This window comes from Galeopterus variegatus, unplaced genomic scaffold, assembly GCF_000696425.1.
Source record: "Galeopterus variegatus unplaced genomic scaffold, G_variegatus-3.0.2 Scaffold310, whole genome shotgun sequence".
In the NCBI taxonomy this organism is placed as follows: Eukaryota; Metazoa; Chordata; class Mammalia; order Dermoptera; family Cynocephalidae; genus Galeopterus; species Galeopterus variegatus.
This window is the reverse complement of record NW_007726421.1, coordinates 60,761-82,152: the sequence shown is the minus strand read 5'-3', so window position 1 is coordinate 82,152 and position 21,392 is coordinate 60,761. Positions and strand designations below refer to the sequence as shown.

At 33.6% G+C, this 21,392-nt stretch overlaps 1 protein-coding gene across 1 annotated transcript in view; it reads left to right on the top strand.

The window, feature by feature from the left end:
• The window catches only part of AGFG1 (ArfGAP with FG repeats 1), a 68,811-nt gene extending 47,838 nt beyond the window's left edge, over positions 1–20,973 (top strand). Inside the window, exons 6-12 of the mRNA XM_008567317.1 lie at positions 2,097–2,306; positions 3,337–3,517; positions 6,000–6,079; positions 6,266–6,358; positions 14,429–14,587; positions 15,840–15,931; positions 16,589–20,973. Of these exons, the coding sequence (XP_008565539.1) occupies positions 2,097–2,306; positions 3,337–3,517; positions 6,000–6,079; positions 6,266–6,358; positions 14,429–14,587; positions 15,840–15,931; positions 16,589–16,648 (875 nt within the window). The 3' untranslated portion in view covers positions 16,649–20,973. The remainder of the gene's footprint in view (positions 1–2,096; positions 2,307–3,336; positions 3,518–5,999; positions 6,080–6,265; positions 6,359–14,428; positions 14,588–15,839; positions 15,932–16,588) is intronic.
• The last annotated feature ends 419 nt before the right edge of the window (positions 20,974–21,392 follow it).

Below are 21,392 nucleotides of genomic sequence, written 5' to 3'. Positions count from 1 at the left end.
ACCCCAAACTACAGGTAGAGCTTCTCCAGAATTGTGCTTAAATGTTTACTTTAAAAAACAAAACTCTAGATGTAGTTCTGAAAAATTACTCTACACTTAAATTTTGTAACTACCTGATTTTTAAGTAGTTCTATAGTACAAAGCTCTGGGGAAACCTGAAATATCTTTATTTTTTTCTATGTTCATTTGTTTTTCTGAACTCTTTGGTATGTTGTCTAATTGATAACATCCATCCTTTTCCTTTTCCTGCATATGATTCTTCCTTAAATTTCCCATGAAGAGGCATTAAAGTACTGAAAGTTTTTTTAGATGCATGGAACTCATTGATTTAGGCTGGTATTATACCTATGAATAAAGGAAGCTAATTGATGGCTTCCATCAAACTAAACATTTAGGTAATTTTTAGGACAATAAGCTTGAGAAAAATTATTAAATGTTATTAGTCAAGAGTTGATTATTTAATGATTAATCAAACTTGGAAATAGTTTTCTGTGCAGGAATTGGCCTTTAAACATTGAGTAGTCTCCCATAAACTGTACTGTTCTCAGAAACTCATTGAAACCCTTATTTAAATTTTTGGCTGATTATTTTCCTTTCTACTTTTAACTCTGTGTATTGTCTTAAAGCCTTTTCTTTCAATTTTCTTTTCTTTTCTTTTTTTTTTTTTTCTTTAACTGTCATCATTTACATAATTTCTGGCTGTCCAGCATTTAGAATGCTTTCATCTAGCTGCAGTTTTGGTGAATTTACTTCAGCTTTTCCTCTCCAGGCTACCCAAAGTAAGTTCTCTTGTCAAGTAGGCATCTTTTACTAATTAGTGTTTTGTGCTATATTTCATAGGTTTTTCTAATTATAGATTGTTAATCATTATTTAATGATAATCCTTTATAAATTCTCACCTTTACTCTCCCTTCTCTATTACTGAAATTCAGAATTAGAGAACACAATAACGTACAATAAAAGTTAGTTGGTTTAATAATTCAGTTTTTAATAATTTGAAATGAAATTCTTCATACAGATTTTGAAAGTTTAGTATGTACTTTCTTTGCCAGCTACTTGTAACAGATTATCATCTTTTTAATGCAAACATATATTACTTAGTTTTAAAGGAAAACAACAGAGTTTAATTTCTGAAAGAAAGTTTATCTATATTTTAGAATGTCTAATGAACTGATTGATAGAAAGTGTGTTTTTTAAATAGGGATGCAACCATTAAGATAACTGTAAGTGTACTTTGCTATCACTTTAATATATAAATGTATATATGTACTATTTTGATTGCTGAAAGTAAGATTTGGAAATAAAGAACTAATATCTCACAAGTGTAGGATCAAAAGCATAGAATGAAATATACTGGCATTAGTCTTTTGGTAGTACTTTAGGGAGGTCTCTGTAGTAGAGAACAAGCTTGAAAGACTTAGTAGTATATATACTATAGTGACCATCAGGTGAATTGTGCTTTATAAAGTCAAAAATTGCTGTAATATGTATTATAATTATATGACAAACTATATAGTAGGGCATGATTTTAATTTGGACATCATAGTATTGTATGTATATGGAATTAAATAATAGCTCCTCAAGTGAAATAAGTCCAAGAAATTCAGTATCAAAATAGTACATCCTAAACATCGTTAATACCTACCCCTGGGATTTGTTTTTTTTGTAGAAATGGAGCTACAAAAGCTTGAATCCTTCAAGAAGGATACTTCGCATCTTGTTTGCAGGGTCTGTTTAGGGTGAAGTAAAATAGTAAAAGGTCATAGTATACAGTTGAGTGTTCTGTGAAGTAATTGAGTCTCAAATCAGGTAGCATGGAGTTACTGTCCCATAAATTATATTCTTCACTCCAGGATATATAGTTAAATATGGAAACATGTAACCTTACATGTTGCCAGTGCCTTTGAAAATCTGGTTTTAAAAATTATAAAGTAATGTGTAGATGATTAAAGTTGAAGGTCATTTGCCAGTCACTGATTTTAAGAGTGTAGGATTGCTTATAGGATGCTTAATTTAGGAAGAAGTGATCCAATAATCCACCAAATGATTTTGGGAAAAGTTTGGAAATTTCAAGTGTTCTGTTTATTCTGTTGCAGGTGGAAGTGCTGGATCAGTAAATGCTAATTTTGCTCATTTTGATAACTTCCCCAAATCCTCCAGTGCTGATTTTGGAACCTTCAATACTTCCCAGAGTCATCAAACAGCATCAGCTGTTAGTAAAGTTTCAACAAACAAAGCTGGTTTACAGACAGCAGACAAATATGCAGCACTTGCTAATTTAGACAATATCTTCAGTGCTGGGCAAGGTATCAAACTTTAAACAGAAATAAATTTGTATCTTAAACAGTGCTCTAAATTTGGTTGTTTTTATTAAAATCTGAAGATATTATGCTTTTCTCTGTTGTATAGAAATTTTGTCTACATACACCAAACACTGAGTAAAATGTTCACTTGGCACATTGTGGATGAGAAATATCAACTACAAAACTTAACACATAGAAACTAATTTTCAAACTCCTAGTTTTAAAATAAAATAATAGATAATTTTATTTTTTCTAGAAAGCATTCTTTACTGGTGTTTTCTATAATGTATCCATTTTGAGCTATTTTCTGTTAACATCTTGGTGTTTGTTTTTTTAAATCCATGATTTTTATAGTACATTTTTATAGCCAGTTTTGGTCTTAAGGACCAGTATTTTGCCTCTAAAAATGCATCATTTGATGCTGAACAGCAGGAGTTTAATGCTAGACTGGATTCTGCATCCTGATCTCTAAGCCTGTTTTTCCTCATCTCCAAAATGACAGTGATGATAGTATTGAACTCATGGAGTTGTGGTCCATGTATTATTGCATGTAAAGCATTTAGAACAGTGCCTAGCACATAGTAAATGCTCAGTAAATGTTTCCTATTATTACTATCTCTAATTTTTTCATAGAGAACCCTGGGAAAATGATAATATTAGTAGATTGTTTCATTAAGTCTAGCATTTTATGAATTTGTATTCACTTGAATGTGATCCACCTGTCTTGGAGATGTTGATGTAGCCCTTTGAGAATTTCTTCTTTATGCATAGCCTAGACATATTATTAGTACAGTCTTAGTTTTTGTTACGGAAACAATATTTTGTCTTTACCACAGTGGTATGTATAGCAACTTAATCTTGTCCAATATTCAATATTGTTCATTATTTATTAGATTGACTCTAGAATCCTGTCCATTTTTTTGCTTAGCTCTAAGCCAGTTTTAAATTTACCTGTGTTTCATGGCAAATGTGGTTAATAAGTTAAAAGTATAACTTTAAATTTCTTGTGTAATTTGTGTTTGTTTTTTCCTAGGTGGTGATCAGGGGAGTGGCTTTGGGACCACAGGTAAAGCTCCTGTTGGTTCTATGGTTTCAATTCCCAGTCAGTCAAGTGCGTCTTCAGACAAGTATGCAGCCCTGGCAGAACTAGACAGCGTTTTCAGTTCTGCAGCCACCTCCAGTAATGTATATACTCCCACGAGTAATGCTAGCAGGTACCTTATCTTAGTCAGTGTTCCTGCTTTGTGTTTTACGTGGTTTTTTTTCTTTTTGTTTTTTTAACTCTAATCACAATGTGGTCAAATAATACTGTTTTAGGATATAATTTTAAAATTCTTGAATCTCATTTGATGAAAGTAAGTTTAATTTGCTAATTAAAATATCCTGGAGTAATTGGCATAATTTTATCTTCTGTTACTTTTTGTCCTTGAAAACTAAAATGTAGTAGTATGTATACATCTCAAAATGGACAGTTATATACAGATTAGAGTCAGTAGAGAAAATTATGTACTTTTAAGGTATAGTTTCATCATTAAAACTAAACAGTGAAAATACCATGTTTTAGCCTTACACATTTTTAATACACATTGTAAATACACATTTTTAGAAATGTTTGCACCAGAATCCAACATGAGTTCTATATCTCTTTAGTGTCATATTTATAAGTAGGCCTCTGCTACTGTGTTCACATATATCTGTTATAAAGGAATTCTTGGCAGCAGGAAGTCTAATACATTAGACTTTTAAAAAACTCTTCTAGTTTTGACTTCTTCATTTTACAGTTAAGGAAACACCCAGAATTACAGGTGATTTACCTGTACAATGTTTTGTTCATATCTTTGTTACCCATTCCTGTGGATTGTGTCAACTTCTTTATTTTGTTATTTTAGTAGTTTATATCACTTTAGCACCTTTTCTAGAGAGAAGTGTTAGGATTATGACATTAGCTACTTGGGCTACCCGATAATGTATTAGTCCCTTGGTATCCACAGAGGATTGGTTCCAGGAGGACCCCCCCCCCACCTGGTTTCCCTGAATATGCCCAAATCTGCCTATGCTCAAGTCCCACAGTCAGCCCTACAGACATGAAAAGTTGGCCTTCCGTATTGTGTGGGTTTTGCATCCCATAAACAGCTGTTCTCAATCTGCAGTTGGCTGAAAAATCCAAGTATAAGTGGACCAGTGCAGTTCAAATCTGTGTTGTTCAAGGTTCAATTATAGATTTTCTGTAGGCCAAATGGGAAAATTGAATCCAAGGAATAAAATTCAGAGTTATTTATATGTTTTGCTGTTTTAATATTGTCTGCATTAGACATATAATAGTGTACTGTAACAAGGTAGTCATAAAGTCTGGAAACAGGTTATACATAGCAAATGGTTTATTGATATTACATCAGTAGTTTGGAACATTTGGGGTACCTGGGACTCTTTCAGGTGGTCCGTGACGTTAAAACTTTTTTCATAATAATTCTGTGAGGTTGTCTCACTAATTCACATTTATATTGATGTTGTAGGATGAACCAGCCATTTATTTTATGGAACGCCATTTTTCCTTCAAAGTGTGACTAATAGACTAACTATGGTTATTCTGAATTCTCCCCTGAATCAGTCAGACATTTTCTCAAAAATGTACTAATTAAGTCTGTAACTAAAGAAAACAACTGATAAAATTCACGCTTTCAAGCAAATTTAGAATTTTGGAAAATCTGTGGACTTCATAATGAGGTTGACAGCTTCCCATTAATTTTCTGATGAGATGGTTAGTGATATTAATGTTAATTTTACATAAGGAAATGTGTCAACATTTGGAAGATTGGTATAACTAAGTAAACAAGTATTTTCCAAATGACCAACGCATGATATAAAATTTGTAAAAGATTCACTTAAAGCACAAGATAGACTAGTGAACTTTAATGGAGTACAAAGACTTCATTGATGTGGTTTCAAATTCCACATTGCAACTAACCTTTAGGAAACTGTCACTCTCATTTTTGGTAGGATATAAAAGAAAATATCCACAATTATCTGAAAAGTCTGTTAAAATACTTGCCTTTTGTTCAACTATGTATTTATTTGAGGCAACATTTTCTTCATATACTACCACCAAAAACAAATCACAACATATTGATCTTCTGGTAAGTTAGCTATTAAAAGAATTTGCAAAAATAGAAAAAATGCTCCTCTTCTCATTAAATTTCTCTTGATTTGAGAATATAGTTATTAATCATAAAAGTGCTATTTATATTTCATGTGATGGTTTATTTTTTTTAAATAAAATGTTTTTTAAAAATTCTTAATTTCAATTTCTGTATGATCCCATTACTGGCCAGCTGCCCCCGCTAAAATTATGATACAGATTGACAAGTATAGCACACATAAACAATTTGTTTATTATTGGGGTAAAAAATTCTTAATTTCAATTTCTGTATGATCCCATTACTGGCCAGCTGCCCCCCCCTAAAATTATGATACAGATTGACAAGTATAGCACACATAAACAATTTGTTTATTATTGGGGTCTTAATAATTTTTTAGAATGTAAGCATGTCCTGAGACTTAAAGTTTGAGAACTGCTGTGATACATGGTATGTTCAATATTATGTTCCCACATTTTATGGCTACTCTGTAGATAGATTAACCTTGCCTTTTTTTTTTTTTTTTTTTAAAACATGAACTCTTTTCAATATTTGTTTTCAGCAATGTTTTTGGAACAGTGCCAGTGGGTGCTTCTGCACAGACACAGCCTGCTTCTTCAAGTGTGCCTGCTCCATTTGGAGGTATGTGCTTTAGCCAAATATATATTGTATAGCATTTTAATAGGGGTCCTGGAAGACAGTCAAAGCAATGATTTATTATCAGAAATCTCAAGTTTTCTATCTTGAGAAATATTGTGAACAAGTATTTTTAAATCTTGAATGCAAAAGATATTAGGATTTTATAGTGTTTTTTATAATTTTTTAAAGCTACGCCTTCCACAAATCCATTTGTTGCTGCCGCTGGTCCTTCTGTGGCATCTTCTACAAATCCTTTTCAGACCAATGCCAGAGGAGCAACAGGTAAGAAATAAAGACAGATTAAGGAACAGTAAGCTTTTAGGAAGGTATTTATCACAAAGACACCATGTGAAGAATACCAGAGAATGGGGACTATTTTTTAATGAAGTGAATGGGAAGTGGATAAAAGTTTGTTTGTAAGGCCAAATACGAGCTGAAAGTTTATAAAATCCTGAAACTTAACAGTTGGAGAGGGAACTTAGAAATTATTTAGCATCTATCCTTCCCAGATAAGTTTTCATCTTTCAGGTAAGGAAGGCCAAATATGAAGACGAGACTTGCAATTTATGACTGAGGTATTGGTCTGGTTTCAGAATTACTGGCTATAACTCACTCAGTTTTAATAGAAAAATTTTATGAGTTTTTTTTTTCCTCCATGAGGTTGCATCCATTGCATAATGGACTTTTTTACATGAACTCTTTCTTAATAACTTGGTCTTTTTGTAATGCTTATCTTTTTCAGGGTGTTAACATTTTTTAAATTGTGGGAACCTGTTTCAACTTTGGGTATAATATTTGAATATTTTCTCTTTTCATAATTTTTTTTCTTCTCTTTATCTTCCCCCTTTTTCCTGTTTGGCTTAATACTACAAACCTTTCACACCTTTCTCCATGTTGTACCTCTTTGATTTTTGTCTTATTACCCTGAACACCCAGAGGCATTAGTTATCACCTCGGAATGTCAGCACATACATATGGTATGGCTGGGTATCCATTAAATAGAGAGTTTGTAAGCTTTGTTTTTGTGTATGTGTCCCAATAATTTTAGAACTGAAGCCTGAACTCCGGTTATAGCAAATGTTGGTCAGAAATCTTGAGAGTTGGTACTTGTAACATTACAATTAAATGAAACCGTGAAGAATTACTAATTATGAGTAAATCTCTGTCATTGGCAAGATTAAGAATTGTGATGTGTTTGAGCTGTACTATTTTCCTTTTCATATAAATGTCTTTAGTCATAATTTGTTGGTATTTAATATAATACGTGTTTAATAAATGCTTGAATTTCGCACCAGATTTAATTTTTAAAAAATGGTCTGTTTTAATTATATCTAATCAATGATTGCTCTAAATTTTTATTTGTACTCTTTCTTCATTAGATGTGATATTTGCAATGTTTCCATTTCTTAGCATATTATTTTGCCTTAGTGGAATGATTTTGTAATCATGACATGAAGAGTTTTTGCACATTGTATCATTTAATCTTCTCAATTAGTTCACCGAATAAATGTCTTAATCACTGTATGACAACTGAGGGAATCTGAGGCTCAGAAAAGTCAGGTGGATATGTTTCGAGTATAGCTCATCAAACATGTGTTCAAATCCTGATTTAGTATTTACTTGCTATGTTATATCTTGTTATTTTAGCGAATGGGGTAAGGATGATAGGGTAATGTACTGACATTTGTCGAGTGTTAAAGTAGTCTGCAAGATACTGTTGAGATGTTTATAGCTATTATAACCCCATTCGATAGCTGAGTAATGGAAACTCAAATTACACCTTGACTGAGGGTATTTGTGTTGACCTAACTTCTCTGAGCCTTACTGTTGTTCTTATCTATTGATTGTGAATAATATTATCTCGCTGGCAGGGTGGTTGTGAAATTAGAGGGTGTAGATCACCCTGTGTGGTCTTTGCATTACAGTATATACTTGATATTTCATGACTGTACCTCTCATGACTGTACCTCTAAGTTGGTTCTGTCATTGGAGTTAAGGGCTTTTTTTTGCTTATTTTATTTAAAGTATGAAGGTCTTTTAAATGTTAAGGTTCTACATAGGATATAAAATAATATAAAATATGCAATGTATATTCAGATGATATTTTAATATAAGCTTAAGCAAAATTTATTAGAAAGGTAAATCTATTGTATCCACAAATTCTTATTTCAAGGTAAAGTATTTTTTTCTATTATAAGGCATTTTGAATTTATCAGCTTTATTAGGTTATTGAATTCACTAGATCAAAGTAAATGTTAACTGCATGTGTCTATTAAAACTGAAATATAAACAATGCTTTGACAAATGCACTATGCTTAGGAATTTCCAATGTTTTATGTCATCAAAATTAATATTCTTGAGGGATTATTTTTTGTTGCCCTCAGATAGGTTAATATTGTGAAATTACATTTCGAGGTAGCTTTTGAAAGAGAGGGTATTGCATAAAAGTTCTACGTGAAATTTGAAAAGTCTTATCAGTGTAATTCATTCTTAAAATACACATTTTAATAATTACTTTTTCCTGGGTTTACAAAACTTTGAGGCTTTAACTTTCTTTTACCATATTACATAGGAACCTTCATTAGGAGATTAGCCTATATGGCCTAAGACCTTTTTAATTTTAGGATTCTATGATATTTAGCATTTTTCCCCCAGAACCCTTAAATCTAATAGAGTTAAATATTTTTCAGTTATTAGCAAAATCTCTTATAACTCCTAAGTCTCTCCTTTGCTACTGAATGAATAGCCTTTATTTTCTAGCATTTATATTAATGAATAAATAGTTTTAGAGACTTTTTTCCTTCCCCAGGAGATGAACTTAGAAATGTAGAGCTGAAAAATTTCTTAGATAGCATCTTCCCTAGCCCCCACATCCTTTTTTTTTTGTCTTTTTTTCCGTGTCCGGCAACGGATCGCAACCCTCAGTGTCGCCCCCATTTCTTAGATAGCATCTTCCCTAGCCCCCACATCCTTTTTTTTTTGTCTTTTTTTCCGTGTCCGGCAACGGATCACAACCCTCAGTGTCGCCCCTGTACCGGACCGGGACCGGCAACGGGATCGCAACCCTCGGTGTTGCTCCCACGCCTCGCTCAGCCAGTGAGCGGGAACTGGTCTGTATGTGGGATCCGAACCCTCGGCGGGAGCGCCGCCACACTTCCCAAGCAGCGCACTATCGCAGTGCGCCACCGGGCCGGCCCCCCCACATCCTTTTTTTATTACCTAGATGGAAACTGATTTGCAAAAATGCTAACGGATTTGCCTCACAGGTTCAAAATTAAGTAATGGCTAATCTGATATTAGTACCCACTTAACTAGTGCTATTTCCATTCTAGTACAATTGCCTCCATATTTATAATTTAGTTTTCATATTGATAAAACATACACGAATCAGCATTATGTACTTTTCTTTGTTTATATCCCAGTACTCAGTAGGCCCACCTCACCTGTCTAGTATACTCTGGAAATGACAATCAATACAAAAAAAGGAATGGGATTAGGTGAAGAAAAATCGTAAATAAAAAGTTACATTGGACTATGTAGGCCATATTTTTGTTTACTCACCTTATACTCTTTCATCTTCAATTTACTCATAAAATTTGAGTATCTCTTAACATTTAATAATCTGCAGTTGTTACTTTTAGCAGCCAAAGTTAAAATTGTCAATTCGGTAATAAAAAAAGAGACAGGAAAGTTGTAAAAATTAACACAACAAAAAAATTAAACTTTATATCAGTTTGGAGAAAACATTTGCAAATCATGTATGTGACAAAGGACTTGAATTCAGAATATGTAAATAACTCTTTCAACTCAGTAATAAAAAACCTAATTAAAAAATGGGCAGAAGATTTAAATAAACATTTCTCTGAGAAGGTGTAGACACAGATGGCAAATAAGCACAAGAAAAGATCTTCAACATTAGTCATTAGGGAAATGTAAATCAAAACCACCGTGAGATAGATACTACTTTACCCCTACTAGTATGGGTGTAATTTTTTTTAAAGAAAGGACACTCAACAAGCATTAATGAGGATGTGGAGAAATTAGAAACCTGATAAATTGTTTATAGGAATGTAAAATGGTGCGACCCTTTTGGAAAACAGTTTGGCAGTTCCTAAAAGTAGAATTACCATATGACCTAGCAATTCCATTATTAGGAATCCAAGAGGAATGAAAACATGCATCCACACAAAACTTGAACACAAGTGTTCATAGCAGCATTATTCATAATAGCCAAAAAGTGGAAATAACCCAAATGTCTAACTGATGAAACCATATATTAAATAGCCTTACAATGAAATCTTGTTTGATAATAAAACATAATGAAGTACTGATACATACTATAATATGAACGAACCTTGAAAACATGCTAAGAAGCTAGTCACACAAGGCCACATATTTATGGTTCCATTTGTATGAAATGTCCAGAATCGGCAAATAGAGACAAAAATTAGATTGTTGTGATGGTTGTACAACCCTGGGAATATATTTAAAGCTATAATATGAACGAACCTTGAAAACATGCTAAGTAAAAGAAGCTAGTCACACAAGGCCACATATTTATGGTTCCATTTGTATGAAATGTCCAGAATAGGCAAATAGAGACAAAAATTAGATTGTTGTGATGGTTGTACAACCCTGGGAATATATTTAAAAACCATGGAATTCTATACTTTAAATGGTATGTGAATTATATCTCATAAAGCTGTTTTTAAAAGTCTAAAAAAATTTTATAGCATTTTGGAACTAGAGCTTGGGTGAGGATATCTTTTTTACAGACTGAGATAACACTGGTTAATATTTAGTTTGTTGACTAAAGGTCAGTTTTTGCCAAAATGAATTTTGTTGAACATGTCTCCTGAGATGTTTTTAACAGTATTCCATGGAAAAGAGTTCTATGACTAAATACATATGGGAAATGCTGGGCTAAACACAATCTAACCAATATTATTAATGCAGTACATCTCAGAGCCTTTACAGTGCTCTAAGAATGGAAATAAATATAATGTGACCAAACTTGTTTATCACATAACCCTTCCTCCTCAATTAAGCTTTTGTTGAATGAGAACATAGTATTTAAAAAAAACTTTTTTCCCCTCCTTGGCTGCTGGCTGGTACAGGTATTGAACCCTGGATCTTGGTGTTATAAGCACCACACTCTAACCAGCTGAGTTAACTAGCCAGCCCAAAAAATATCTTTTTAAGTTAGCAAGAAAAATACATTTGTTGAATTGTTTACTATACAGCACTTTAATTAATTTGTTACATTTAATTTTCACAGCAGCTTTGAGAAGTAGGTACTATTACCCGTGTCCCTCCAGCCTCTATTTGCAGATGAGGAAACTGAGGCTTGTAGACATTGAGTAATATCATGCAGCTAGAAAGTGACAGAACTGAGACTTGGTATCAGAAGTGCACAATATCTTAATCACTGTTCCCTAAATTTGTGCTAATATTAAAAAGTATTATAGTTTAAAATGCATGGATATATATTTTAGAAATAATCCCACTCTAGATCACTAAAACAAAGAAAAGGTTCTAGTATTTAACACCTAATTTTGTTTTCTATTAATTACATATACTTATGTGTAACCTCTTTGTCCTCAAACATGCCAGGTGAGTAAGATCTGCACAAGATGGCATTTTTCTTTTCTGTCTTTTCAGCCATTATATTTTAAGCTATAAGTGTGTTGCTTACCTTTCTGATGAACTATATTTAGTATTTTCCTCTTGTAATAATTAGTTCACTTGAGTTGTCTTTATATATATATTTTTATTTAATGTGCAGAGTTGTAAATAAAACATCTAGCATTATTGTTCAGGTGCTTTCTCCAAAACTTGAAGTTTAAGATGCTACATGTAGATGTTAGATAATTTTAGACGATCCTATGAATAGTACTTTTGGGTGTAGCTCATGATGCCTACGAAGTCTTTTTTATGGATGTAGTTGTGTTTATTTTAAAAAATAGATTTCATTAGCGTTTCTTCATTTGGTGTTTATTATTCTAATCTCCCCTTTATTTTGAATAGTAAAAAATGTTATAGTGTCATGAATATGTGGTTGAAATAAAAAGGCTCATTTTGTGAATGTGTTTTTATTACATATTTTTATGCTACCAAAGTTCTAATTCTAGAAGTTTTTAATGAAACAAATTTACTTTTATTTTAGCAATAGTTATCCATAAATTAATTGACATTGGTCTCTTTATGGCTTTCCGTAAGGCCTTTCTGGAGCAATGCATTCTCAAGTGTTTCCTCACGCTCATTTTGGTAGGTGGCCACAACTAATATCTAGATTTGTGTGGCAGTTTGTTTACCTGCTTGTGGAAGCTTCTGCTAGTGCTCTGGGTCCCTGCATGTGGAATTAAGTTTTTTCCATGTTTTAAAATGGAGTGGGCATGGATGTGTGGCATTGAGATTACATTGTATTTAAAGTTACATGAAAATGTTTGGTAGAGATTTATGTTTTAATGCTGAAAAGCATTATTGCTTCCCTCCATGGTCACGCTAGAGTGTTAATAGTTGCTTTGATTCTTTTTCTTGAGTTTGAATTCATAGTACTTTGAGTGACACCTTCTTGATACACCAAACCATGTAACCCATTATTCCATGGAGTTTGGTTTTGCTTAACCGTTTCCAAGTTTTGCTTTTTAGTGCTTTCTTAAAGCAGTTTGTCAAAGTTATGTCAGTGCATTGTTGTCTGTCATGAAACCCTCCTGTTTTTCCTTGCAGTGTGCTTATTATTCTTTAATTCACTTGCTTCACAGTGGCCTGTTTTTCCTTCATTTCTCATTAATAATAAAAAAGTAATTTTAAAAATTTGATATTCTAGGGCTGAGCCCGTGGCGCACTTGGGAGAGTGCGGCGCTGGGAGTACAGTAGCACTCCCACCGCGGGTTCGGATCCTATATAGGGATGACCGGTGTGCTCACAGCGCTCACTGGCTGAGCGCGGTGTGGCCGGTCTCAAAAAAGACAAAAAAAAAAAAAAAAAAATTGATATTCTAATTAGGTTCTTTGGGCAGGATTGCTTTGTTAGGACTATGAGGATTACTTTGGGCAACACCTTTAACTTGTTTTTCAGGTCTTTTTTAAATGTAAGACATAATTTTATATGACATTTTGATACAGTTATTTAATTTCTGTGTCTTAAATCAATGATCAAGTTGGCAGATTTTTTACAATCAAGAAATTCAGTGTTTTCTTTCAGAGTTTTGATAGCAACATGCTAAGAATATTATTTTATGTAATTACTAATAGTCTGTATTTAAAGCAACATTGTTGACTCTTATTTCACTGAGACTTTCCTAGAACATATAATTGGATGGTTCTGTTTTTAATATTTAACAGCAGTAAATAATAACATACTGTCCTGCTACATGGGTCTATGTAATGTAAATTAGTTCATAAGTGATTAGTAAATGGGAAAATGATGGCAGCATACTACATATATAGCAGTGGTTCACACACAGATTTCCCTCAACATGTTAATGCTCTGTCCACCAAGTAATAGCAGCTAGACATGGCAAGCCGTGGAGGAGTACAGTAGTAGTGATCACAATGCCATTTACCCTGCATTCTTCATCTCTTCTAAGAATGCTTATTCCACTTCTTTTCCAGTCTTTGTGCATTTTACACTAATTTTTATAGCTCAGCAGTCCGAACCTTTCTTCAACCCTCTTCCAAAACTGTCTTCATTTACCTTTCCAAAGAGGATAGGAGTCTATGTATTTCTTCTGGAATTGATTTTATAGGAACTTTACATGTCCTTTTCATTGTGCTAATGTTTTTAGTAGAATCTTTTTTTTTCGGCTCTAGTTACAAAGCTGTATAGGTCCTGAGTGGGCTGCCTCTAACCCTGTTTGTCCTTATATCGTGTTATTTTTAGTGAACTGTTTTGCAGAGGTTTTTAAATTGTTTTTCAGGAACACATATATTACAATAAAGCAGATACTTCAGTTGCTAAAGTTAAAATATTGGTTGTTATTTTACCCTATAAAGCAAAACAAAACTAAAAAATGTATACTAATACGTGTGAACTGTATAATGATGGGCTTTAAAAAGTAGATTACTTTTTAGACTTGAACTTATAATTACTTTGAGAAGTTTCCTTGGAATTTTAAATGACAGCTCTAGTCATTTCATTCTGGTTGTTGGGTTTCAGGAGAACAAAATTTCATAGGTTATGTTAAACTGTATCACACTTAAGACTCATTAAATTTATTAGAATTTTTGAATTTAAAATGCCTTTAATGTACATCTTAATATTTTTCAAGGTAAATGGTTTTATTCTACAATATCAAGTATGAGAAACAAAAATACCCTTTTGTTTATAACCCTACTTTTCTCCTGTCAGCGGCAACCTTTGGCACTGCGTCCATGAGCATGCCTGCAGGGTTCGGCACTCCTGCTCCCTATAGTCTTCCCACCAGCTTTAGTGGCAGCTTCCAGCAGCCTGCCTTTCCAGCCCAAGCAGCTTTCCCTCAACAGACAGCTTTTTCTCAACAGCCCAATGGTAAGATCTAACATTTGGCTGACTTTAAGTCCACTTTAGGTATATTTTATGTATCATAATGTTATGTGTTTGGGTACAAAGACGTATCTAAAGAATGCAGTAGTATTATCTACTGAGTATTTGCTGCACAAAAATAGAAGCTTTTGGTGATTTGGGCCTCAGAAAACAGTGATTTTGTAAGATTTTGTGAGCGGATTACAGATTTAGGAGAAATCAGTGACTATCTAAAGAATACCCCTTGTTTCTCAAAACCTGCAGTATCTTTTCCTTATTAATTCATTTGTGTTCTAATGTGCCTCTTGTCTTTAAAAGGAAACTATAGACCCAGAGTGTTGTGGTTTTAATTTTTTCATTACAAAAACCTTGCTCGTGTGCCTGTTAATGTAAGGATGTATATTTGTGTTGTGTGTGTGTGTGAGAAGTAGACTAATTTTCTAAGTAGGTAAATCTACTATACTGCAGTTGGAGTTTGTTATTTGTTTTTAGGAAGAGATGAGAAAATTCACTCAACCATTTCTTTTTACTCATTTCTCTCATTTGTTAAAGTTTGAAGTCCATAGATTTGGAGATTATTCTTGAATTACAATTACATGTTTTCTTTTTAAAGTCAGTGGTTAGATCAGAATTCAGAAATACAGTCCATGGAAGAGCTATAAATGATAAAATATTTTCTAAGAAATACAGTGGTGTTCATTCACATAGAAACCATTGTGTTGTCCACACACAGCCCCTCCCAGATAGTCGTAAGCTTATCTATTATTTAAATCCTTTGAATGTCAGTGATTTACACAGCTGAGACAAGTTGGAATTAACCATTTCTTTTTTTTTTTTTTTTCCTTTTTGTCTTTTTTCGTGTCCGGCAACGGATCGCAACCCTCAGTGTTGCACTTGTACCAGACCGGGACCGGCAATGGGATCGCAACCCTCGGTGTTGCTCCCACACCTCGCTCAGCCAGTGAGCGGGAACCGGTCTGTATGTGGGATCCGAACCCTCGGCGGGAGCGCCACTGTAGCAGTGCGCCACCGGGCCGGCCCGGAATTAACCATTTCTGAAGAGCTGTGTGAAAGCTCTTTTAAGACATGCCACAGGAAGTTTGTCTCTGGAAAGAGCATGAGACCTGACAATTTAACCTTGATATTTTATTTCTGCTGCTTTGGTAGGAATTTATCTGAAACTTATTATGAGGCACCATAAGCATCAAATTGTCTCTTGAAAGGTGTAGGTTATAACAGATGGTTCTGTTTTAACAAGGCGCCGGTTTTGCAGCATTCGGACAAACAAAGCCAGTGGTAACCCCTTTTGGTCAAGTTGCAGCTGCTGGAGTATCTAGTAATCCTTTTATGGTGAGTGAAATTCAATTTTAAACACTTTATAAATTGTTGCATCTTATCTTCAAATTAGGAAGAGCTGGATGTGAATACTAGATGCCGTTTGTTGTTCTGCTGATAAGATTATACAAATTGAGGCAGAGCCATTGTGCATGATCCTTTTCTTTTTTTTTTTTTTGTCTTTTGTCTTTTTCCGTGTCCGGCAACGGATCGCAACCCTCAGTGTTGCCCCTGTACCGGACCGGGGACCGGCAACGGGATTGCAATCCTCGGTGCTGCTCCCGCGCCTCGCTCAGCCAGTGAGCGGGAACCGGTCCGTATGTGGGATCCGAACCCTCGGGCGGGAGCGCCGCTGTGCTTCCCAAGCGGCGCACCTATCCAGTGCGCCACCGGGCCGGCCCTGTGCATGATCCTTTTCTGACCTTTAAAAAAAAATTGATTGCAAATGAAAGCTTGACAGTAAATAAGCTGTTTTATAATGTGAAACTTGTCTGCTTTTTTGTCAAAACAGAATTTAGTGAAGAGTATGAAAAGGGATCTTACAGTGAGAGATTTCATTTGAATCACAGTGCTTTTTTTTTTAGATTTACTTAAATAAAATTTATTGTTTTTATATTTTGCATAGAGACCACTTTTATTCATCTGTTTATTTTGTCTTATGTTTTCCTTTAGACTGGTGCACCGACAGGACAATTTCCGACAGGAAGCTCATCAACCAATCCTTTCTTATAGCCTTATATAGACACTTTACTGGAACGGAACTTTTATTTGGTCACATTACATCTCTCCGCCTCTTGCACTGTTGTCTTGTTTCACTGATTTTAGCTTTAAACACAAGAGAAGTCTTTAAAAAGCCTGCATTGTGTATTAAACACCAGGTAATATGTGCAAAACAGAGGGCTCCAGTAACTTTTAACCTGTGAACTGGCAGAAAGAGGTAGCGGTATCATGTATATTAAAAATTGGCTAATATTAAGTTATTGCAGATACCACATTCATTATGCTGCAGTACTGTACATATTTTTCTTAGAAATTAGCTATTTGTGCATATCAGTATTTGTAACGTTAACACATTGTTATGTGAGAAATGTTACTGGGAAAATAGATCAGCCACTTTTAAGGTGCTGTCATATATCTTGGAATGAATGACCTAAATTTAACCATTGCTACTGGAAGGTTACAAAGTCAAAATTGGAAGGTTTTATTCATTCTTGAATTTTTCCTTTCTAAAGAGCTCTTCTATTTATACATGCCTAAATTCTTTAAAAATGTAGAGGGATACCTGTCTGCATAATAAAGCTGATCATGTTTTGCCACAGTTTGCAGGTGAAAAAAATAAATATTAGAAAATATGCTATTGTTTTTGTGTTCTTGCTGCAATGCCTTTACCAAAGTGGCCTTAAATATGAGTAGTGAATTGAGAACATCTTGAATTCTTAAAGACTTGTAGTGACTAACTTTTTATAAAAAGGCCATGTAGAATATTTATTAAAACTATAACTGCTGTATTCAAGAATATGTCAGTGGTAAAGCATTTAAATGTAGCTTGTCAGATTCACCGTAATCCTTCTAATTTCTTTGCAACTTCCTGATTTTGTGAAATTTGTATATATGAAGAATGTGCATGTATGTGTATTTACAAATTTTTAATGAATTCTCAGACTGCAAAGGCCTATTTTAACTATTGGTTTTTTTTTTTTTTAAAAGATATTGTCCTTGAATGTATTGGAAGCAGACATGCATTAACTGTGACATGATTGCACCTCAGTTTTTCTTTTTTTGGACAAACTGATATCTATAGGACAATTGTTTATGTTTGTTTTTGGGGGGATAGAAACTGGAACCCAATGTTACCTTAAAGTTATGGAATACTCTGTTTAAAAAGGCAGTGATGCTGAGTTTAGTTGTATCTTTTTGTTAATATTCAAATGAACTTGTTTAAATATTTATGTACAGTAATGCCTCATTCATCCATAGGTAATCTGGCTGTCTCATCAAACGGAACACAACTAAGAAACTTGGAATTGTTTTTTTTAAAATGCCTCTGAGCAACCCACATTAAGTCATAAAGTCTATGTTAGAGCTCATGCATTTGTTTTTATGTGATATTTTAATAATTTTGATTATTTTATTTCCTAGCCTGTAGCATATTAGCAGTTCAGAAGTGATGACTTGAAGGAGACTGAAAAGCTATGAAGAGTGTATACTGTTCACGACCATTTAGTGTAGGGACAGTCAACCCAACCTAGAGGACATCACTGTTTTTCATCATCTTCTGATAATTGTTCATTATCATGACTGTGTCATCAAGGAAAAGTGAAATTGCATACACAAATGTGTAATACATGTTTGGAAAGGTTTATCTTAAAAATAATTAAAATTTTTTTAAAAGCTTTGGTATTAAAAGAGGTGAACATCAGTTTCCTCTAACATTTTATTCATGTTGAATGCCTCTTGCAATGATGATTACATGAGTTGTTAATCATAGTATTTTAAAAATCTGTGCAGTGTTTGACTTGTTAAAACATTGCTGTCCATTGCACATTTAGCTGAAAGTGTGGTTTATCTGAATAATTTTCATAAGCCAAGAGGCTAGAAAATCTGCCCCCTTTCTGAGCAGAGTGCCTCTTCTCTTAGAATTGAATGAATGCTGCACAGGTCTAGGTGTGTGTTGGTGTGGACTTGAAATGTCTTTACATTTTGGGGGACTCCCTCAGCCTCTTTTTTCATGGAAGGAAAACTTAAGAAATTTCTTTAAATTTCTGTTTTAGGTTGTATCTGGTCCTAATCAATTCGTATGTACAGAGTTATATAACTGTAGGCCATTATGTAAATAACCTACCAGGTTTTCCATCTAAGAAGTAAATTAGCAATTGTTATTGAAATAATTTCAAAGACTATTTTTTTCTGGGTAAATCTTGAAGTTTGTAATTAAATGGTAACTCTTATTGACTGACTTTAAATGAGAGCTTATAAAATTGAAATGTTTAGTTTAAGAAGAGATCCAGCCTTAATGTGGATTTTCTCATGATCTTTACTGTTTATTGTTAAAAAATATTAACTTCTGTTAGAATTTTATTTTGTATTTGCTTCTAGCTTTATATGGACCATAGAATTGTCTTGAATACTAAAAAGGAGAAAATCCTCTTCGAAGTTGACAAGGCTAGAGACCTTCAAATTTCCTGGCTTACTGGTTGAATCAGATCTTCTTTCCTGTTCTATCTTTATTGAGGAAAGAAATTTGTCTTTTCTTTTAGGGTGGCATACTTTATTGATATAGTTTAAAGGTATATTTTATTCTTATTTTTTGAAATAGAGAGTATTTTATTCTCTATTTTTGTGAAAATAGAGGTTAGGTTATTATTTTCTTTCTTAAAATAATACCTTCTGTAAATTTAGAAAAGCATATCAACACTTCATCTGTAAGGTACTCCTGCCCCTTAGCACATACACTCTTTGTTACAGTTCTTGTAAATTGGCCAAATGGAGAGGGTAAACTGGCTGCTTGTACCAACAGTTCTGACATTTTACACCATAACTCTTAGAAATTATTGAAGTTCCCCAAAGAGATTTTGTTTATGTAACTTGTGTCAGCCTTTACTGTATTAAAAATTAATAGAGGTATTTTAAAAACGTATTTACTCATTTAAATATAACAATAATAAACTCCATACCTGTTAAAATAAGTAACATTTTTGATGAAAAATAACTGTTTTCCAAAACATAAACTAATGAGAGCAGGAACATTGTTCTATGTTTTGCACCTTTTTAATTGTCTGGCTTAATAAAAGCAGTGAGATCTCTTACTGCTTTTACATTGATTCTTTTCATATCACTCAGCATGTAAGCACTAGAAAACCCCACTGTGCATTTGTGAAATCAGAGTGAAAAAGGCGTATAACACCTTAGTAGTATTGTGAAAATAGTTTGACCTTGCATAGCCCTTCAATAGGGGCTTGGGGACTTTCAAAGGTCCCAGACCACACACTGAGAACCACTACACTTTAAATTTGTGTTTCTGGGTCAGTATTTACTTGTAGGGTAAACATACTACTCCCTGAACTTCTAAGTTTTTTGTTTGTTTGGTGGGAAAAACTGAAATTTCAGTTGAAATTGCAAACTTTTTAACATTGTTTAACTATTCCAGAGTAATAACAGTGGTGGTATTATGTGGTGTGGTTTTTTAAGCCCCCTCAATTTATCAGTTACCTGCTAAATGCTTTTCATGTACTATCTCATACAATCCCTGAAGGGGACCTTTGCTTTAAGGATGAAGGAAACGGCATAGAGAAGTTAAGTTAGTGACAGCTTTTGCTCTGGGGAACAAATAATTTATTGTTGAATTAAAATACTATCACATTTATGTGTAAATTCTTTTTTAATCTTTTGAAATTTCAAGGAAGTTACTTTCTATATCCTATATATCTAAAATAATTATTTAATTTGATTTCCTTTCATAATTTGATGAGATCAATACAGCTTATTCTATAGGGTTTTATTTAAACTTTAGAAGTAAATTAATTGGATAATTAGTGGAGAATGTTTTAAAATGAAGACACATCTGAAGTACCGTAATGACTCCAATTTTGTGAAGCGTTCATTCCACCTTTATTGATGTAGTTTATTCCCTGTATAATTTTGTAATTTACTTTTTAAAAGATGTCATTAAAATTCGTACTAAATTAACATACTGTATTGAATTTATCCTCATTAGTTAAATTCTTATTTGTATATTTTTAAACATGATGTCATTAATTAAACTTTTTATGTGGTTGTATTTGAACAAATGAGTATATGACCATGATGTTATCAGTGTTGTATTTTTGTTTAACAAACTGTCTCTCACCTAAGAAAGAGGGCCCTGTTTTGTAGTGTTTACTGATATTTGTGGTATAAATACTCTCACCATGGCTGATTTTACCTACCATTCTGATGTCGTTAAATGCAGTTTGAAAGAGACACACATCAGCTGCTCTCCCAAGCCTTTACAAGCTAGCTCCAGCACAGCACTGACATATAATTCTACAACTCATTCATTAAATTTATTGGTCATTTGATGATTGTATTCATTGCTTGAAGAGCCTTTTATTTTATATTGTTGATTTATTCAGCAAGCATTTGGACACTAGTTCATTTCTAGACGTATTCCAGGTACTGAGGTATTTAATCTGGAAAGACCCAAGCATTGTGAAACCTGGTTTTAAAAAGTCTGGTTATTGCGCTAGTGTAGGGATTGCACATTCATGGCTTACACTCTGAATTCTGTCTGTAGTTCTATTTTGCTTGGTCACCACAGTAGGACATGCCCTCTTAAGGTGGCCACTATGCTACCACTCCGAATTTCTTAGCCTCAAACATTCAAATGCCTTTCAAGGCCTTTGAGTTGGCACATCCTGAATAGATGGTAAAAGTCGGGAGTGGCTTTTCTTGGGTCACCTCTTATTCTGATTTTGGAGTCAGTCATGTAATATTTGAA